Source organism: Lepidochelys olivacea, assembly GCF_965140295.1.
Source record: "Lepidochelys olivacea isolate rLepOli2 genome assembly, chromosome: 9".
NCBI classification, from domain to species: Eukaryota; Metazoa; Chordata; order Testudines; family Cheloniidae; genus Lepidochelys; species Lepidochelys olivacea.
Window position 1 is genome coordinate 76683544 of NC_140419.1, and position 21361 is coordinate 76704904.

Here is a 21361-nt window from a genome sequence, read left to right on the forward strand (position 1 = left end):
CATGAAATTGACTAAAACGGACCATGAATTTGGTAGGGCCCTAACAATATGATACCAAAAAGCAGTATCACTCCCAATGAGTGGTGTCTTCCGCCTGTTGTCGTCAGGACAGGAACCTTGTCTTCATATTTGCCTGTAAAGTGCCACACACAATTATGGCACTATATAAGTAAATTATACTTAATACTGATGAAAACATTTGTAAAACACTCCTGCATGGGAGGAAAGTTGCTTAGACAGGACACTGAGGACCTTTTGAGTGGCTTGTAGGGCAGGTGGAAGGCTCACAACAGTATGCACTCCTCAAGGCAGGGAGGAGAAAAGCCAAAATTTTGTTTTGTTAAACTGTTAAACACACAGACAAATGGTGTTGTTACATAACTAATGTTTAGTACGCCTACCTACCTAGCTGAGGGTTTCCCATAGCAAGCCAAGTAAAATCAAGGGTGACAAAGTCCCTAGTAAAAAGAAAAGGAGTACTTGTGGTACCTTAGAGACTAACCAATTTATTAGAGCATAAGCTTTCGTGAGCTACAGCTCACTTCATCAGATGCATATCGTGGAAACTGCAGCAGACTTTATATATACACAGAGAATATGAAACAATACCTCCTCCCACCCCACTGTCCTGCTGTTAATAGCTTATCTAAAGTGATCATCAGGTGGGCCATTTCCAGCACAAATCCAGGTTTTCTCACCCTCCACCCCCCACACAAATTCACTCTCCTGCTGGTGATAGCCCATCCAAAGTGACAACTCTTTACACAATGTGCATGACAATCAAGTTGGGCTATTTCCTGCACAAATCCAGGTTTTCTCACATCCCCCCCACCCCCATACACACACAAACTCACTCTCCTGCTGGTAATAGCTCATCCAAACTGACTACTCTTCAATTTTAAATCCAAGTTAAACCAGAACATCTGGGGGGGGGGGGGTAGGAAAAAACAAGAGGAAACAGGCTACCTTGCATAATGACTTAGCCACTCCCAGTCTCTATTTAAGCCTAAATTAATAGTATCCAATTTGCAAATGAATTCCAATTCAGCAGTTTCTCGCTGGAGTCTGGATTTGAAGTTTTTTTGTTTTAAGATAGCGACCTTCATGTCTGTGATTGCGTGACCAGAGAGATTGAAGTGTTCTCCGACTGGTTTATGAATGTTATAATTCTTGACATCTGATTTGTGTCCATTTATTCTTTTACGTAAAGACTGTCCAGTTTGACCAATGTACATGGCAGAGGGGCATTGCTGGCACATGATGGCATATATCACATTGGTGGATGTGCAAGTGAATGAGCCTCTGATAGTGTGACTGATGTTATTAGGCCCTGTGATGGTGTCCCCTGAATAGATATGTGGGCACAATTGGCAACGGGCTTTGTTGCAAGGATAAGTTCCTGGGTTACTGGTTCTGTTGTGTGGTATGTGGTTGTTGGTGAGTATTTGCTTCAGGTTGCGGGGCTGTCTGTAGGCAAGGACTGGCCTGTCTCCCAAGATTTGTGAGAGTGTTGGGTCATCCTTTAGGATAGGTTGTAGATCCTTAATAATGTGTTGGAGGGGTTTTAGTTGGGGGCTGAAGGTGACGGCTAGTGGCGTTCTGTTATTTTCTTTGTTAGGCCTGTCCTGTAGTAGGTAACTTCTGGGAACTCTTCTGGCTCTGTCAATCTGTTTCTTTACTTCTGCAGGTGGGTATTGGACTTCATGGACTCCTAGTGGACTTCATGGAGTCCCAAGCCCATCTCCCTTTTGGGGTCAAAACTCTGCTTGGAGCAAGGTTTTCTTTGTTATTAATTTCCCCTTCTGGGGTGGGGGGGTGGGAAGGGCGCAGGGACAAAAGGGGTGGCAGTGTGGGGCTGCCGTTAGGGCCTAAAGGCCTTCCCCAAGGAGGCAGATGGCAGCACTTAGGCCCTGGTTGAGAGCAGCAGCTGGCAGTGTCCTGGGCCGGTCCGGGCGGGGACGTGCAAACAAGCGAAACCCCTCCCCCGCAGGTGGGTGTCTTACAGCCCGCGCTGGGGGAGCCCCGCCCGTGTCAGCAGCCCGGGCAGGAGGCAGAGGGGGGGTTGGGAGGTTTTAACTAGACTGTGGAGTCTGGAGCCCATGGGGCAGCCGGCGCGACTCCTGGGTGGCGCCCCTGGAAAGCCACCGCCTCCTGCGGGCTCTTCGCCATGGGGACGGGCCTCTTGGGCCTCCCAAGGTAGCCTCCTGCACAGCAGACGGCAGTATTGTGATGCGCCCGCCCGCGCGGCTCCGCTCGCGTCGGTGCTACGATCGAGCCAGAGGTTTGAGTCGCCGGACGCCCCGGGCCGCCCGCCCGCGCGCACGCACGGAGCATAGCGGCGGGGCGCACGCGCGCGCGGGCGGGCTCCTCCCCCGTGGCCGGGGCTGAGGGGCGGGCGCTCGGCAGCGCTAGGGAGATTTGCGGTCGGACGCTGCGCAGCACGGAGCGGGCAGCACCATGGTGAAGATCGCCTTCAGTTCTCTCTTCGCCCACAAGGACGAGCCCAAGAAGGATGCGGCCGAGGCACTGGTAACTGACAAGGTGCGGTACGGGCTCTGCGGGGAGCGAGCCTCCTCCGCCGGCGGGGAGCGACGAGGGGAACCGGGCCGCCGCCGCCATCTTCTCATAACGTCTGTTGGCGGATATAGCGCTCTCAGCTAGGGGCTAAAATGGCGGAGGCCGAGGGCGCCCCCTAGGGAGGGGGCTCCCGCCTGCCGGGGGAGGGGGTCATCTGCCCTGGCGCCGTAGGGGGAAGAGGGGCCTCCTTCGGTCCCTGCACGGGGGAGGTGCCAGGTCACCTTCCCCCCAGTCCCACGGCGGGGCGGAGGCTCAGTGGCTTGCCTGCTGAGCTGCCGCCGCGGAGCGGGGCGCTGGTTTCTGCGGTGGCCTTGTGCTGCCCGGGCCACTCCTGCGCTTGCTCGGGGAAGCGCACGGGGAGCGAAAAGGAGGAGGGGAGGGATCCATTTTGTGTGTGTCGGGGGGGAGGGTACGGCAGTGTGTTATTGTTCCTGTCTCTAATGGAGGCCGGCTGGGGTGTGCAGGGCCCTCTGCACAGCCACTCTCTGTCCTTTAACCCACTTCCTGTTGTGATGGCGTCACGGATTGCGGGGCACCCCCGGAGGGACCCGCGCTAGCCGGCGTGCGGTGAGCTCCGCGCTTAACCAATGAAAGCTCTGCTGCGCAGCCAGCTCCGGGCTCTGGAGCTAATGGGGGACGGGGCTGACTTATGGAAATGGAATCGCCCATGCCCTGCTTTCTGCTCTGTGCCACCCTTCGTGAGCCATGAATCCTCAACAGCTAAGAGTTCGTTGTGTTCCGTCCTCTGCCAGCTCCGAGGTTAGCTTTAAAACCCTCTGCAGGCTCCCAGTACACAGTGTGTTTTCCTGCTGGGGAATGATTACACTTTAATTAACCAGCTGACCTGAGTGTTGATTTCAAACTCTAATATCACTCTTGCATAAGCATCCGTAGTGAAATTGGCAAAGAAAGTATTCTGGAAGGAGTGAGCCAACTAGCTCAAGCAGGTTTCAGAGTAACAGCCGTGTTAGTCTGTATTCACAAAAAGAAAAGGAGTACTTGTGGCACCTTAGAGACTAACCAATTTATTTGAGCATGAGCTTTCGTGAGCTACAGCTCACTTCATCGGATGCATACTGTGGAAACTGCAGCAGACTTTATATATACACAGAGAATATGAAAAATTACCTCCTCCCACCCCATTGTCCAGCTGGTAATAGCTTATCTAAAGTGATCATCAGGGGGGTGGAGGGTGAGAAAACCTGGATTTGTGCTGGAAATGGCCCACCTGATGATCACTTTAGATAAGCTATTACCAGCTGGACAATGGGGTGGGAGGAGGTAATTTTTCATATTCTCTGTGTATATATAAAGTCTGCTGCAGTTTCCACGGCATGCATCCGATGAAGTGAGCTGTAGCTCACGAAAGCTCATGCTCAAATCAATTGGTTAGTCTCTAAGGTGCCACAAGTACTCCTTTTCTTCTTTCAACTAGCTCAAGCAGTTCTGTATATTTTATCTAAATCATGTTGCTGGTCAGAGCCTTTTTGTCACTCAAAATTGATTCTGCCTGAACACGCAACTGCTATTATGAAAGCGTTGTTGATAATTATTAGGAAAGATGGAATTGTTGTAAACCGTCTAGGGTTATGGCAGTGTTTCTCAAACTTTTGTATTGGTGACCACTTCCATGCACCAAACCTATGAGTGTGCCCCCCCCCCCATAACTTAAAAACACTTTTTTTTTTCTATTTAACACTTATTATTGCTGGAGGCAAAGTGGGGCTTGAGGGTGGAGGCTGACCGCTTGCGACCCCCCCCATGTAATAACCTTGTGACCCCCTGAGGAGTCACGACCTGTTTGAGAACCCCTGGGTTATGACAGATCTGACTTAAAACTCTTCTTAGAAGGAATTCTTAATTTAAGTAAATCATAGAATATCTGGGTTGGAAGGGACCTCAGGAGGTCATCTAGTCCAACCCCCTGCTCAAAACAGTACAAATCCTCAACTAAATCATCCCAGCCAGGGCTTTGTCAAGCCTGACCTTGAAAACCTCTAAAGTCCCAGGCATGTATTCTCTGGGTTCTCCTGCCTCTCCCCTTATGAGTTATTAATATGGTTTATTCTACTACAGCCATTTAAATATGTGGGAAGACTTTATTTTCTTAAATGATGTACTATAAAGAAAAATTAGTGACTATTTTACACCATGCTTTTGCTTTAGTTAACTGTAGTCTTAATCTCTGGTCATGGAATCATAGAATATCAGGGCTGGAAGGGACCTCAGGAGGTCATCTAGTCCAAACCCCTGCTCAAAGCAGGACCAATCCCCAATTTTTGCCCCAGATCCCCTAAATGGCCCCCTTAAGGATTGAACTCACAACTCTGGGTTTAGCAGGCCAGTGCTCAAACCACTGAGCTATCCCTCCCCTTTATGTAACTGAACTGGCAGCTCTGGAAGGCTAATTTACCACCTGGTAATTGACACAGACACAACAGTTCAGAGGCTGAGTTCCCATCTATCCTGGGCTTTTGCATACCTTAAGGGGAAAATACATATTAGTTTCGAGATGGGGACTATATATGCAGCATATTCAACTGGTTCTCTTCTATTTGGCCAAAAAATGTCTGAGGCCTCTTGTCCTTAAATAGCATTGTGGATGTATATTTTTAATTATTCTCTTTAAGTTTCTTAACACTGTTCTAAATATGTTGCAGTGTACACATGTTTGTACGTTATGCCATTCCCTTTTTCTTGCTTTCTCATTAAAATAAGATGAGCAGCTTGTGATCTGAGCTACTTTGTGTTGACTATATTATGCCTTTCAAAATACTCTCTCAAACTAAACAACATACACCTATAGACAAACTCCTCACTCCAACTCCAGTGCAATGTAGCAGATGGTCTTAGAAGTGGGTGAATGCCACGCAGATCCACTTAAATAAATGTGAATTCAGTTTGCATCCGATGAAGAGAGCTGTGGCTCATGAAAGCTTATGCTCAAATAAATTTGTTAGCCTCTAAGGTGCCACAAGTACTCCTTTTCAGTTTGGCTATGTTCACTTCCTTTTTGCATTTGCTGTAATAGTAGAAAGCAGACCAGTTTACTGGCTCAAATGTTTGCTGAAACAACACATTTAAGAGAGCACCAGAAAATACTTGTTCAGAAAACATTTTAACTCAGATGTCTGAGTTCACACAGAATCTTTTTCTAAGATAAATAAGCAAACAGTAAATGTCTCATGACTTGTGTATAGTCATCACAAACCAACATAGCTAGTTTTTTTTTCTATTATTACATATTGAAATAAGCACCCATCTAGACTGCCTAGGGTACCTTAACAATTAGAACCACAGTATTCAGTAGCACACCAACATTTGATTTAAGTAATCATATGAAAGGGTGTGGAACTATTTAATGGTATATATGAATATGTGGTACAGTATCATGATAAAGATAGGCAGGGGCAAAATAAAACTGGCCTCAATAAATGTAAGCTTTCTTTAAAAGATGTTTTATTTTGTGCCACAATCTAAATGTCTGTATGGTGAAACAAATTCTCACTACACGTAAAATTAAATAATTTTGAAATATTTTTCAACCTTCTTTTAGTGGTTGTTTTGCTGCAGCAATACTTGTTATACCAGTAGTATGCTAGCAGAATGTCAGATGAACCAGCATCTGACGGGGTTCAGTGACAGGACAAAATTGTGTCAAACTGATTACTTAAGAGCTAGTTCCTTCGGTGTATGAATTTTCAAGGTTGCGGTTGGCAAAACATGGATATCCCTTTTTAAAAAGGAATTCAGTAATATTCTTACAAAAGGCCCTTTTAATGTGCTTATTTGGTTGTATTCCAGTAGTGCCTAGGGGGCCTAATCATGAATTAGGGTCCCACTGTGCTAGGCACAAACAATAGATGGTCCCCTATCCCAAAGAACTTGGAATCTAAGTCAATAGTAATCTCTTCCTGCACTAACGTGCCATGGGAAATCCAACCTATAGTTGTTTTCTGATGTTTTGATGCTCCGTTTGCTCAGCATATGTTGTTAGATGTGCGTGCAGTTGACAAACACAGCTAAGGGACACACAGTCAGTTTAAGATAACACTTATGTGAGACGTTAGCTTCCATTTCTTAAAAGTAACACCTTCTGTTACTTCTTTGAATAAAAATATTTTTCTCATTTGTTGTGTATTTGGCAACACTCTAGAGCCCACCTCCTGGTTGTATGGGCTTCTTACACAGCAACAGAGGGAGATGATCACTTAAAGAATTTGAAAAGGTTATTGTAAAACTACAAAAACTAGCGTGGGACTGGGGGTAATAGGATGACACGGAGATATTTACATAGCATCTGGTGGGCTTTGTTTTGATGTACTCTCTGCTGTCAGGAATAACTTCTGAAAGGAGGTCATTGTATTAAGCACAAAAACAAGCTTTTAAAAAAGCTTTGATGAAATAAAAATGATCTTGTCTGCTGCTTTAAAAGTTTTTTGAAACTTGCTGGAGTTTCTTCAGTTAAGATATTTGAAGAAGGGTAGTTAGTTATACACATGATGCTAAATAGACAGTTGAGAGGTGGCCTCAAGCTTATTAAATCTGCTGTATCTTGAACGTAAGACATAGCAATGAAATTTTGCATATTTTTAAAATTGAGTTAGAAAATGGCTACTCTTTAGGCTAGTGGAAATGTGTGTGTGTGGGGGGTTCTTCTGTACTTTGAGTCTACTGTGAGCAATTATTTATTTTTAATAGTCTGAAATGGGACAGTTTAATTTCATAGGACATGCCATTTTTGCCAAATTCTGGCCAAGAATGGGCCAGAATTCCAAAGGATTTTTGAAATTGCTATTACACTAACAACACTTTCATTGTACTTGTTTTTTAAAAAGTTGGTCTTAAGTTGCCATGGCATCATACCAGGAAAACCTTTCTCAGATAGAGCTCTTTTTCCCCAAGAGACAAAGTGACACCCCGTGTGGATCACAAGTCAAGCTTGAGCACTTAGACAGGTAGCAGAAGAACGATGACTGTAAATTCCAGTCAAATTGTGTCAAATCTTTCATTCCTTTTTCTATAAAGGATCCAGAAATTGCAACACATGGTAATGAAAATTCATCTGGAAGATGTTTATTGACCCTTTTGGGTCTTGCGTTCATCTTAGCAGGGGTTGTAGTTGGTGGAGCCTGCATCTACAAGTACTTCATGCCTAAGGTAATGTGAATATTTATTTGTTTTGTTCAGAATAAATGTTTGCTTTTGTTAACTTTCCTATTTTGACAACCCCAAAATCAAAATATTAACTAATTGTAAGCAATAGATTTATTACAGGATTTCTGTCATGGTATTGATAAAAAATTCAGGCTTAACAACTGAAATGTGTTACAGGCCTTGACCCTTGAAGCTTGGATGGAAAAGAACTAAACTACAAACTAAACTTCTGATTTAGTGTTAGATTAAAATTTAAAAATAAAGTGCAACACCAAAAAATAACACAGCTGGCTTTTTTTGTTTTTAGCATAAGGTGTACCGTGGGGAAATGTGTTACTTTGAAAATGAAAATCAGGATCGTGCTGTAGAACCGTACTTCCTGCCCATTGCAGAAGAAGCTGATATTCGGGAAGATGATAACATAGCAATCATTGATGTTCCAGTTCCAAAGTTCTCAGATAGTGACCCAGCAGCTATTGTCCATGATTTTGACAGGGTGAGTTTAAAAGGGGCGTTTTAATGCTTTTAAAAAATGGATGGCTTTTACTACTGATGTGTTCTCTGGGTGATAGCTTTAAATGTCAGCTTTCTGTGACTTTGTTTTTCAGTGTGGCACCAACAATTATGCATCTCACACTTCTAGTAATGAAATGTCTGTTGATAATCTGTCTCTTTGTGTTAACAAAGCTTACTAGTCTAGATGTAAACTCTAGCTACACTACTCTCTCTCAAAACTGGAAGTCTTTTCAACCATAAATTAAATGAAACCGGTTCATTTAACAGAATGGATCCATCAGTTGTTGTGTGATTTGACAATGTTGCCCATGATAGATTTCGTAACTCCTGGGAATGAATTGTGCAATTTGAACTGGGGAAAGGAATGAGAGTTTTGAACCTGAATTGGGACAGGAGAGTAAAAATTGCCAATAAAAATAAAATCTTTTGTACAAGATCTTTTTTAGTTGCATACTACAGTAAAATGCAAACTGAGGGAAGTTTGCAAAACAAATATCAACTTCTATTTATTTTGTGGGTGTGGCAGAAAGGAAGTTTCTGACAAACTCCTATTTTAAATGTATTTAAAAGTAGTTGAAAACAAGGAACTGACAGCATTGTTGGGCTAGTCATATATGACGTCCGAGAGCCAGAATTCGGTGGGGTGGGCTGGGGTGTAAAAACATTGCTGCAAAAGTAACCAAAACTTATATTTAACCTCAAATATAAAGATCACTTAGAGATGAAAGTCTCTTTTTCAAAAAACATAACAAAATAAGCCTAGGTACTTAGTTTGAGAACAACCGCCCTCAAAGTTTGTATCCCAGTCAGTCTTCTCCAAAACTGGTCGTCTTGTCAGCTATTCAGACATCAATCAAAATTGGCATTTTTGAAGATTAACCCTAATTTTGCAAGGATAGGGTGTGGGAAATAAAGACCTCCTAAGAAGGAAAGCAACTCTGAGAGTATTACACTAAATTGTAGGCATTTTCAAATATTTTTCTCAAGGTGGATTTCAGAAGTTAAAAACAACAACAAACATTAAATTGCTTTTCAGAAGTGTATACTGAAGTTTGTTTTTATCTTTGGACAGTCCAAGACTTCTACAGATTAAATTTCAATTTATTTTGGGGAGGGCATCTCTGGAATGGAAACTGGTGTGCGTGTCCTTTTTTTCAAAGTCTACTGCCTACATATAAAATAAACGGAACATCAAAATGTGTATTCTTCTTAATGTTTAACATTTCAAGTTTCTGCTGACTCCTTTTTACTTCTTGTTTTCTTCACCCTCCTGTATGCCCTTTGTGTACTTTTCTTTTTCCTAAGTTGTGTTCTTACCACACTCCTCCCCACATGTAGAGCATGTGCATGCTTCTGCCTATCTACCCGCAGTTATTCATTGCTGTAAGGCAATTCTTTTTAAAAACCTTCCCTTAGTTTTCCTTGGCTGTGAAGCTATAAATCAGCCCCTGCTCACTGGAAACAATATATTTCCAGAGTCCTGAAGCAGAAATCACTTGTGCTGGAGAGTAATGAAGCCTTTTTCCTTCCTTACTATAATTTGAAATGTCATTTTAACTGACAATTTGGTTAACTTTGTTCTCTCCCCCTCTTTAATCCCATGAAGTTAGCAGCTATTGGCTGCTAAAATCATGTTAGGGTTGGGGAGGGAAGGAGAAAGATAATCAGAATGATGTGGGTGTTTTAAAGATGTTTCATGACCTGCTAGGTTTAGCAGGCCAGTTTAGTGCTTTCAAGCCAAACACTTTTTTTCCAAGAACTGGCTATAAAAAGGACTTTCTGATAATATGAGACAGTTTGCCTCTTCTGTCTGGATTTGAGGGAGTCTTTCGTAGTCATATGTCAAAAGAGAGACTGAAAAAGGCTACAACTGGGGTTTCTGTGTAATGATTGAAGTCTACCTGGACTACTGCTGAACCTTTATTGAGTGCAAAAAACTCATGTTGAAATGCCTAGGGAATTACTACTTACTAAAAACTTAATACACTTTTTTTCTCTTCTAACCAGTACTGAAACTCTCACTATTGTTTATGTATAAACATATCACGTCGATAAACAGAAATTACTTTGAGTACTAAGAGTTGGCATCTACAGTTGTTAAGGATAGATTTTGTTTTAAAATTAATTAATTTGACAGAACCTTGCCATCAGTTGAAGAGACTAAGTGGGTTATGGTAACTTTTTAGTGAGGTTCTGCAAAGTATTTTGCTAAATTATAGTTCATACAAATACTCTAGTCTAGCTGTTTATATTGGTACCTACACTGTCCCATGAGGATTCTCTATCTTCTAGCTAAAGGAAAGTACCTGGAAAGTGACAAATCGGGGTATAAACAACGAGGAGTCCTTGTGGCATCTTAGAGACTAACCAATTTATTTGGACCTAAGCTTTCATGGGCTAAAACCCACTTCATCAGATGCATGGAGTAAAAAATACATTAAGCAGTATAAATATTACAGCACATGAAAAGGTGCGAGTTGCCTTACCAAGTGCGGAGTCAGTGCTAATGAGGCCAATTCAATTAAGGTGGAAGTGGCCTATTCTCAACAGTTGACAAGAAGGGGCGAATATCAAGAGGGAAAATTACTTTTGTAGTGCTAACAACACCAGTGCAATCAAGGTAGACGTCGCCCATTTCTAATACTTCACAGAAGGTGTGAGTATCAGCAGAGGGGAAATTACTTTTTGTAGTGACCTATCCACTCACAGTCTTTATTCAGGCCTAATTTGATGGTGGAAACAAATCAGGGTATGTTTCCAGAAAACAAAGCCAGAACATGGATGTGCTATTTCTGACTAGAGCCACATTTTAATTTGGCTCCTATAATTACAAGAACACATCTTCAGTATACCAAGCCCTCTCCTTGATATTAACTGTCATAAGATGCTCCTTCCTGGTAGGAAGACTCTCTTTTTAAAGTTTGAAGGCTTATACTCCTGTGGTCTGTCTTTCACTTCCTGTTAGGAGGCTCTCTTACATGAGGTAGAGCTATAGCCTTTTTCATGTTCTGAAATTACCTACAATAAACTTTTTTAGTTCCATCACTGCTTGGTCTAAAAACACTAATTCTGTTTTGATGTTTTTAATATTCACTGATCTTGGCCTGCTAGATACTTAATGAGTTTTCTGTTTCACAGAATCTAACAGTCAGTTGTAATCATCACAAATTAAGATAACACTTGATTTATTGAGAACAGCTGTTAAACTTCTTTCCATAATAGCTTCTGACTGCTTATCTTGACTTACAACTGGGTAACTGCTATGTGATCCCTCTGAACACATCCATTGTTATGCCACCAAGGAATCTGATGGACCTGTTCGCAAAACTGGCGGTATGTACAACTTCTTCACTACTTTGAATAGTACAGCTAAAGGAGTGATTTCTGTTAATAAATGAAACTGCAAGTAAAAAGTTCAGTAGCAGTAACCTTCCCACAGTGAACGTTTTTGCTCCCAAGGGTATTGTTCCTCAGTTTACTGTGTTGTTGTGGTAAAGCTTCATGGTCATTCTTCAGTACATTTTGTACCTGTTGAATGGATAACGAACTTGAGTTTTCAGGATAGCAGCTCTCAAATACTAAATATCTAGCTTTAAGAAAGCTAAGTACTTGCAAATAACATCAGATCTGGCCACTATGGAGAAACGTGCAGCAGACTTCGGAAAACAAAGGTCTGAAACTGGAAGTTACTGTAACGGTTTGTGTTGGTTTCTATGAAATCAACACTTCACAAACGAACTGTATTCACTTGCTTTTCCAATTGTTGACCTCAAATCATTCACTGAAGTGCAGTTGTGAGCTTTTCATGATACAGACTCAAAACCAGTGGCTTGGCAACTTGTGTTAAATTCTGAAACGAATTGGCACTTTCAAGGGACTCTACTTTTTTAGAGTTAAAGTAAGAAAAACCTGATTTCTGCCTCCAGATGAGATTTTAAAACTGGGTTTAAACTTTCCCTGGCTGTGTTTTTACGTAAATATTTTTTCAAAGCCAATGTAGACTTGTGAAATTTGATCCATACATCAGCTTGTTAAATAGAGCAATATAATAATTTTTCAGCTTCATGAAGACATTAAACTTTCAAATAACCTAAATTTTATATTTTAAAAATAAACATTTTTAACCCAAATAGGAAACCGCTATTAAATTATTTGACTTGATCTTAAATTTTAGGGTTTTTTACTCAAAACCCGGAAAATCAGATGGCCTTTTGAAGCTATTTAAAATGTCTAATATTATTCAGGCTCCCTATAAACTAAAGAAAAACAATGTGTCATGACAAAGCATTGAAATCAATAGAATGTAGTTATCACTTCTGACCAGAGAGAGAAACTTAAAGGCTGATGGTTTCTAGGTTTAGTTACTTGTGTTGGAAACAGTAATAACTTTTGCTAGGAAGTGCCCATATCTCCATGGAAGCAGACTTTATAATCCTTTCCTATGTAGTGTATGTGCGTTTTGAAAAGGAGCAGGCATGATAGTGTCTAATAGCTGAACTGAAGGAAGAGGATCATGTTTTAGCATAATGCACACTGCTCTTCCTGTCATGAACATTACAATACCATATGGCAGTGTTTCCCAAACTTGAGATGCCACTTGTTCAGGGAACGCCCCTGGTGGGCCAGGCTGGTTTGTTTACCAGCTGCGTCCGCAGGTTTGGCCGATTGCGGCTCCCACTGGCTGCGGTTTGCTGCCGCAGGCCAATGGGGGCTGCGAGAAGTGGCGCGGGCCGAGGGGCATACCGGCCTCCAGTTCCTGCAGCCCCCATTGGCAAACAAACTTGCCTCGCCCACCAGGGGCTTTCCCTGAACAAGCGGCGTCCCAAGTTTGGGAAACGCTGCCATATGCTATAGTGGGCATATAACTTAGCTGCAGAAGCAGCAGCTTCATATTTGCCATATCATTAATATATTTGGAAGCAGTAGCTGCACTCTTTTGTGTATTCATGGTATTGGAGATAGTTTGTCTCAAATAAGGAAAATACAGAAATACCACTTTTGAATAATGGTGGGGGTTGAATCGTCTACTTAGACTGTTAGATTTAGTTTCTTCATGTGCTTGGGTTGTGTGAGTGGGTCTAGCTTCTAACTACAACTTTCCTAATATAGTACCCCAACTAGCTTGAATTAACAACTTGAGTGTGACCCTTAATGATGGGTAGGTAATGTTAAAAATGAATCCTGTTTTTGTTTTAACAATCTAATGAATAGAATCCAGTAGGGGGTCAAAATTATTTATTCTTTATGTGACCATCCAGAAGACTAGTATCATTTCTTAACAGAACATTAATGAAGGAATTTAACTCCCTTGTCTCTTTTTTTAGACTGGTTCTTACTTGCCTCAGACTTATCTAGTTCGTGAAGAAATGGTGGTAACAGAAGAAATAGATAATGTGTCTGATTTGGGCATCTTCATTTACCAGCTTTGTGTAGGAAAAGAGACCTTCAGACTGCAGCGCAGAGATCAGAGAGCAGGTGAGTGTTTCCTCCAGTATGGGAAATAGGAAACTTAAAAACTTCACTCCAGAAACACGTAGGTGTTAATGCCCCACTAAACAGGCTGTTACTACATTTACCTACATTTTTATTTTAATGTAGTTTTGTTCCCCTTTAGATTCTTTGAGTCTGAAGTTTTTCTTCTCCAATGAGACATAGTCTATTACCACTTACAAAACCCTCAATGATATGCCCAAAACACCAACCTGAACATGAGTTCACTTTCACTCTTTCATTTTAGTCAGAGATCCTGAGGCAGTAGAGTATTTGGAATTTGAGAAACTAGCTTACATAGAAATCTTGTTTGCAGGGTGGGAGGGACATCCAAATTTAACAGTCTAATGTTTGGATAATTGGTCTTCAGATAATAGGGGATTTCTCTTTTGTTAGTTACACTTTGACAAATTGTAGAATCTATTTTAGAGACTTGTTGTCACAAGTAATGAATGCTTCAAGGGAATCTTAAAAGGAAATCTGAAATACAGATGCCTAGATCTGCATGTGATACCAGTTGACTTCCATACTTTAATCCTAAACATTTTGATGCAAGATTCAGTTGCAACCAAACTAGAGCACTGCCGTCTATTCAGGAATGAATTTGGTATCTAAGCTGTTTGAAGTGGGTCTGAATACACAAATATGCTGCCAAAGCACTAATGATACTGGGTGCTTTCTGGTCATCACAGCTCTTTAAAGCACTCAAGGGGTTTTTTAATACTAGAATTACTGTATGTAGTTCACAGTATAGTTAAGTCAGTCCCTTCTAGAAATTAAACCTTTGCACCCTAATATATAGGGGTTGGTTAGAGGAAGTTGTTTGCCAAACAGTGAACTTATCCAATTTTTCCTCCCTGCTCCATTTTACAGTGATCCTCTTGTCTGAAGTGATCTGACAGGATATTCCTTCACAGCCTGTTGGTGCTGCTCTTTGTATCTTAAATTTGCAGGTGCTTCTAGCCTGGGCTTGCCAGGGAGTAAGGGACCCTACTAATGTGTGTTGCTGTTAGGTAACTGGTACAACTCCACCTTGTTGTCTCAACATTTATGTTTGTCGTCTTCCTGCTCCAAATCCACTGGGATTTTGCGTGTTTCTTTGATATTGTTGCTATTGGCAGAATAAAACTTTGAAGGATCAGTTGATTTGTTTCTGCTTCTGTCCTTCTGACAGCAGAAGGAAAGCTTTTATATGCAGAAACGGGAATCTCTCAGTCCCCCTGAGAAGCTTACAGCAGTGATGGGGAGGTTGTTAATATTGACTCCCTTGGTAGGCACACACTTTTTTAGTTCAGATAGATGCTCTGTTCCAGTGAGTGGTCAATGCACTGAAGACTTTGAGTAGTGTACTGCACTTGCCTAAATACGAAGTAATCAGTTTTGTTTGCTCTAGTGTATTAACCCTCCATTTGTGTCGCTGACATGCCATGCTAATGCATTAGCACTGACAGCAGGAGTTCAAATCTGCCATTTACATGAGTTGGTTGCATGTAAGTCTTTTCCAGGAAATAAGTAAAAATACTTTACTGTGCTACAGTATGTTGCTGTAATTAAGCTGTTTTTTCCTTACTTTTTTTTTTAAGGGTTTTGTAATTATACTGTTAAGAGAATTGCTTGGGTCTAAAACTCTCCATAGAAAATCCTAGTCTAAAAGATAACGTCTTGTTGTTAATATGTAGTAAATGCCTCCATGCCCTATATAACCAGTGACACTAAAACTGATGAAAATTAAATGGTATATTCTCATTTTGCAAACACTTCTTCTGGGGGAAGAGAAGAGAAAATAATAGGAAGAGGCAACTGATATTGGGGGTTGAAGACACGGTACCTTTAGTTAGAGGTCCTCGACTCTGGAGTTTATGTCCTGGATTTTTTCACCACTAATTTGTGGACACTTCAGACAAGTTGTTTCACAGGAAGTTTTTTGGGCTTGAGGAACAGAGGAGGAAGGACAGTAGTGTGTGGCTTGTTTTTGTTTACATGTAGTAAATTTTTAACTGAGACTCCATATACAGGGCAGTTTTATACCCAGTTACAGAACTTCCCACTGACTTTATAAACTTTCTACAAAAGCTATTTTAAAATAAGCAAAAATTCAAAGTGAAGGCCAACATTCTCGTCAGTTTATCATAACAGTATAAACAGACTGTTAGCAGCTAGTACTCTGGAAGACAGATTTCAGAGTAGCAGCCATGTTAGTCTGTATTTGCAAAAAGAAAAGGAGTACTTGTGGCACCTTAGAGACTAACAAATTTATTTGAGCATAAGCTTTCGTGAGCTACAGTTCACTTCATCGAAAGCTTATGCTCAAATAAATTTGTTAGTCTCTAAGGTGCCACAAGTACTCCTTTTCCTTTTACTCTGGAAGAGACTTTCATTGGAAACTCTTGTTCTGTGTGTTCTGTTAAACTACCCAAACAAAACTAATGCTAATAGTCAGCTTCTTAGCTTTCATGAGGTATCTGACATCACTGAGAGCACTCCACTAGGGAGACTGAATTTGATCAACTATTGATTTGATTACAGTATTGCCATTTTGATTACAGTATTTCGCTTGTCCTTCTGTCTAATCTGTTTTCATTAAAACCATGTGGGAGAATCAATTTGGGTATGGTAGGGGTCTGCTGCTGACATGTACTGAGAATGCTCTGTCAAGTTTTTAATGTATTTTATCCATTGTCAGCAGAGTGGCAATCAAGGGCACGATCCTATTCCTATCAGTGAGTGGAAGCTTTGCTATTTATTTCACTGGGACCAAGATTGGGCCCCAGAGGAGTAATCTCTGCAGTGTTTTGGTGTAAATGTATCTGGCTGAACAAAAAAGGATTGTGTTCTGCAACACCCTCTCTGCAGCCACTTCAGAATTCTCTGAACCCAGGAAGGGAAAGAGGAGCCAAAGGGAGAATTGCCTTCAGGAGCATGGAAGGGTTAAGAGGGGCTATGGTTTAGTAGAGAGGCTTATGGCATGACCTTAATTAGTTTAGAGACAGCAGCTTACAGTCTGAAGGGCTGAGGGGATACTGGAAACAGAAAGAAAGAAATTTACGTTTATTCATAAGAGGTATTTAACACCTGTTTGTTTAGCCCTAGTATAATGTCAACACAGCTCTGAGAATAGTGGGCTTTTTATAATTAAACAGTAGAAACAAGCTTGTGTACAATCATAGTGATAACTAACTGAATGACCTTACACTATTATTGAGTACTTAATTGTATATTGCCAGACTAAGCTAGTCATAAACTGCTATCTCCTAAGAAATATACAGATACTTCTAGATATCTGTAAAGAACACAATGTTGTAGCTTGCTAATTTACTTTTTTCTTCCACCCAGGTCTCCAGAAGCGCTCAGCTGAGAACTGTCGTACAATCAGACACTTTGAAAATTCTTTTGTCATTGAAACAAAGATCTGTCAACAGTGAAAGACACTGGATGGGAAGTGACTATTTCACATCTTCATTAAGAAGTCTGAGCTTTACAGTTTGACTTCTAAATTAAAATGTGCAGTGATAATCAAAAGCCTTATTATGCATCTCCTGTGTATTGCTTCTATTACAAAACCACCATTTCAGCTTTCTTTGATCCTTGGTATAACAGTATTTTTAGTTGTCTTACGTAAAACTGAAATTTGAGATGTTTAGAAGAAATGTGTTATCAACTTATCCATTGACTGCGTCTGACTTAGAATTTTTCTGGGAAAGGCAGAAAAAAAATACATATATAATGTTAATTGATTCCTTGGTCGGAATTACTCCTGGGGGAATTCTGCACCACTGTGCATGTATAGAATTTATGTCCCCTGCAGAGTTCTTTGTTTCCCCACAGAAAAATGACTTTGACAGGGATGCAAAGGGAAGCCACAAAAATGGTCATGCAACCCTCCCGAGCAGTACGTTTTGGCTGCCCAGGGCAGCCGGCTGTGAGGCGGGACTGGGGAAGACCTGGCTGATGGCTCCTACCATCATGCCAGGCTCAGCTGCTAGTCCCGGCTGGGCTGGGGAGGACGGGACTTCCTCTTCCCCTGCACTGCATCCAGGGCTGTGTCAGACCCACCCCCAGATTTCTCCCCGGGCTGTAGGAAGCTCTACAAATTCCCATCCATCCAACCCCTGTGCATCCAGAACCCCTCACACCCAGACCCTCCCACCAAGCCTCACCCCTCTACCCCCCCAGACAAGCCCCATTCCCCCTGCACCTCCCCAATGAGCCACCCGGATCCCCACCCTACCAAGCCCCAGTCAGCTGCACCTGGCTTGCAACCCCACTGAGCCCCACTCCCCCAGCATCTGGACCCCCCACATACACCCAGACCCTCTGCTGAGCTCTATCCCACCCCCCTCACACTCGGACCTCCTCTGCTGAGCCCCAACCACCTTCTCCTGAACGACCCCCCCCCCCCCCCCCGCAGAGTCCCATTACTGTTGTACTCAGAACCCCACAACAAGTCCCTGTGCATTCAGATCCTGCCCCCCCTCCCCCCCACACACACACACTCGGATCCCCCACTGAGATACCGGCACCAGATTGCCCCACACAGAACCCTCTCAACCCACACGTGGATCCTGCCTTTCTGAGCCTGCCTTCCCACACCTGGTGCATGGAGGGGCAGGGCTCTGGGGTATTTCTTGGGCAGGCCCGATCCTTGTACTGTGTCAGGGTTGTGTGCAACCTCACCACTGAGTCTGTGTCCCGGGAAAGGGGAGCTGCACAGTGATCTCCCACCTCTGTGCAGCCAGTGGCCTGTGCTCCCCAGTGCCATGCTGGAGCCTCCACATTCATTTGATAAAGAGTGCACAGAATTTTTAATTTTTTGGCGCTTAATTTTTGGCCCAGAATGCCCTCAGGAATAGCCAGAATCACCTTATACACCTTTTGATTTTTCACAGAATGATTAAATTAATACATTAATAATCTGTGGTTTGCACATTTAGTGTAGTTCTATAGAATTGCTCTGCACTCTATTTTCTGGTTTTAAAAAAACAAACAACCTCCACCTTTCAACATTTATCGTTAAAGGTTTTGTTTTAACTTCCACGTGTGAAGCATGTAAAATCTAACCTCCGTGATTATAAACCTCTAACATTGCTTTTTTCATTTTGTGCAATTACTGTATTGAACTCGTATGTATATTTGGAATCTTCCCTAAGTTTACATTTAAATTCTTTTGTTTGATTTTTGTGGTATTTAGTTGTCATAGATTTAGTTGCTGTTAATCTCTAAAGTTTGTGTCAGTATTTTGGTTATAAATTGGTTTATCTTGTAACTGCCTGTTTCATTAAACCTCTCTTGGTATGGCCCACTTGTGGATGTGACTGTAGCTGTAAATTTAACTACTTTGGCCTGTACCACGAACTTTTTAGATCAGAACTTTTTATGAGCAAGTAGCATTATTACTGCGGTCAGAGTATTGTTCCCTGTTGAGAACTACAGTATAAAGATGGTAAAGTGTTGCTAGAGTGCTGCAGATTCAAAACTTGAGTCTGTTTTAATAAGGAACTTTATATTGGCATTATTCCTGCAACCTTATAATAAATGTTTCTCTAGAACTGTGGTGTTGGTCTTAATTGACACTTAAAGTGGCAGGTGTGTATACCATAATGAATGGAGGAGGGGAGATTGTGTACTGTCATAGCATAGTTCTTAAAAAATAGTAAATATGGATGCAGCCTTATGAGGGAAACTCCTTTATCTGCCTAATCATTCTTGTTCCTCTAATGTACTAGCGGGTATCTAAACTCAATTTGGAAGTTTCCAGCTCTTTACAAGTTGTTTTTTCCCTTAAAGGTGCGAGTTTTTGTTTTGTTTTTTGGAGGATGTAGGGGAAGAGGGATTCTCGTGTTTTTTTTGTGAGTGTCCTGCAATTCGGTAGTGAAAACTTTTTGGGCTGTAGTTGACAGCTCCAGTGCAACTAAAGCATAAAAATCCTTTCACAAGGCTCTTTGAGAGCACGGTTAATAAAGATACTTTGTTTTTTTTAAAAAATGTTGGTGGGTACATTGAGACATACAAAGTTGTATTCAGTAATTAAATTCCACGCTCCTCAAGGAGGCAATGCAAATACTACTGAAATTAACAGCACTGTAAATGAGTACTGATGATGATCATGTAGACTTTGTGGCTTCACTTTGAATTGAGGTGTGTGTGCGCAAAATAGAAAGTTCACTTAACTGTTACTGCAGAATTTCATTTTTATCTTGTAAATAGAAACTTTTGCTAACAGTTGAGCATGAGGATCAGCATGACATCCCTGAATTTTTACGATAAGTTTAACAAAACCCAAAACTATAAATGAGGTTACATGTGCCACAACATATGACACTCCGCTGTACAGAAATAGGTAAGAGCCACTTTATGGTGGCTTTGTAACCTGTCCTTGTCACTCAATCCTGGTATTGACTTCTTTAGAAAAAGATTTACCAACACGGATTAATGTAGCACACCTCTATAACACTTAACATTTCACTTTGTTTGGAAAATGAAATGGTTACCGTTCTGCAGACAGAGCCGTGATTCAGAAAATCATTCTGAATTGGTGGTTCCAGTATGCACTTTTTTAGGATGGATGTTGCAGCCATATATCAGCAGAATTTAGCTGCTGCTTAAGCAATGGAATAACTGATCCTGGGGAGGAGGGGGATAACTTTCTGCAGGGACAGGATATGAGTTGTGCAGACTTATCCGTCAGGTTCCATGGAGCTGGCGATAATGGTCCTATCACGGGGTGGTGACAAGGGGCAGTGTGACTTTGTCCAGATTGACTCTCCCAGAGTTGAGGTGTAAGTATCACTGTCTCTGGAAGCAGAGGCTATGCTACAGAGTCACAGCTCTCTTCTGCAGGTGTTAGGTCTTCATATCATTCAATAGGGAGGAGGAGTATGTGGCCCTGTATGGCTCTAATATTCAGTAAAGCAATAAGCACGTGCTTCAAAGTGCTTTGAAGAGAGAGAGATCATGCTCTTACTTCAAGCATGTGCTTTGCTGAAGTGGGGAAGAAGTCTGTAGGACAGAGTCAAAAGATGGGGATTCTATTTGTCCCTAGCCCAGACTTGCTAGGGCAAGTCACTCCATCTCTGCCTTGATTTTTCCTCATGGGTAGGGAGGTGGGGGACTAATACCTCTGAGGATGGATTTTCTTAATTTGCTTTGACATGCTTGTGTGGAAGGACTTAGAAATGTAGAGGAGTAGATTGCTGTTTCACCAAGATCTTGATCAGAGAGCAAGATGAGACTTAAGTACTGCGTAACCACTTGACTGGTATTAAACATTCTAAGTACATTTCCAATAACCCACATTCTTCCAACTCGGCTTTAAGCAGCATGGAAACCCACAGCTGTTGTACAATGCTAGCACTGAATCCATTAGACTTGTCACCTAACCTAGAATGCATAGCAAGGATAATAGAGCAGATGAGTGTCTCAAAATACCCAGGCAGCTAAAGCTTCCTCATGCTTGGAATGGAGCGAACTACAGATCTAGGCAGACTTCTTGCTTTGTTTTGGGCTGCCAGCTTGCAGCACGTGCAGTGCAGCAGATGGTGCTGATAGTCCTCTACAGCCAAGTTTCTGGATTATCTAACCCTTTTTTTGTTTTGCAGGATTAATTGACATTTCAGCTGTACAC

General features: G+C 41.9%; 1 protein-coding gene across 2 annotated transcripts; it reads left to right on the top strand.

Moving 5' to 3' along the window:
* The first annotated feature begins 2365 nt into the window (after positions 1-2365).
* On the top strand, positions 2366-19286 carry ITM2A (integral membrane protein 2A). 2 transcript variants are annotated; one of them, XM_084639376.1, is made up of 6 exons: positions 2366-2529; positions 7606-7737; positions 8042-8230; positions 11473-11583; positions 13575-13725; positions 17074-19286. In XM_084639376.1, exons 1-6 carry the CDS (start codon positions 2458-2460, stop codon positions 17160-17162), a joined length of 744 nt encoding a protein of 247 aa, XP_084495502.1. In that variant the 5' UTR covers positions 2366-2457; the 3' UTR covers positions 17163-19286. The 2 variants fall into 2 exon arrangements, with proteins under 2 accessions (XP_084495502.1, XP_084495501.1); XM_084639375.1 differs by having other exon boundaries at positions 2367-2541.
* Positions 19287-21361: the final 2075 nt, after the last annotated feature.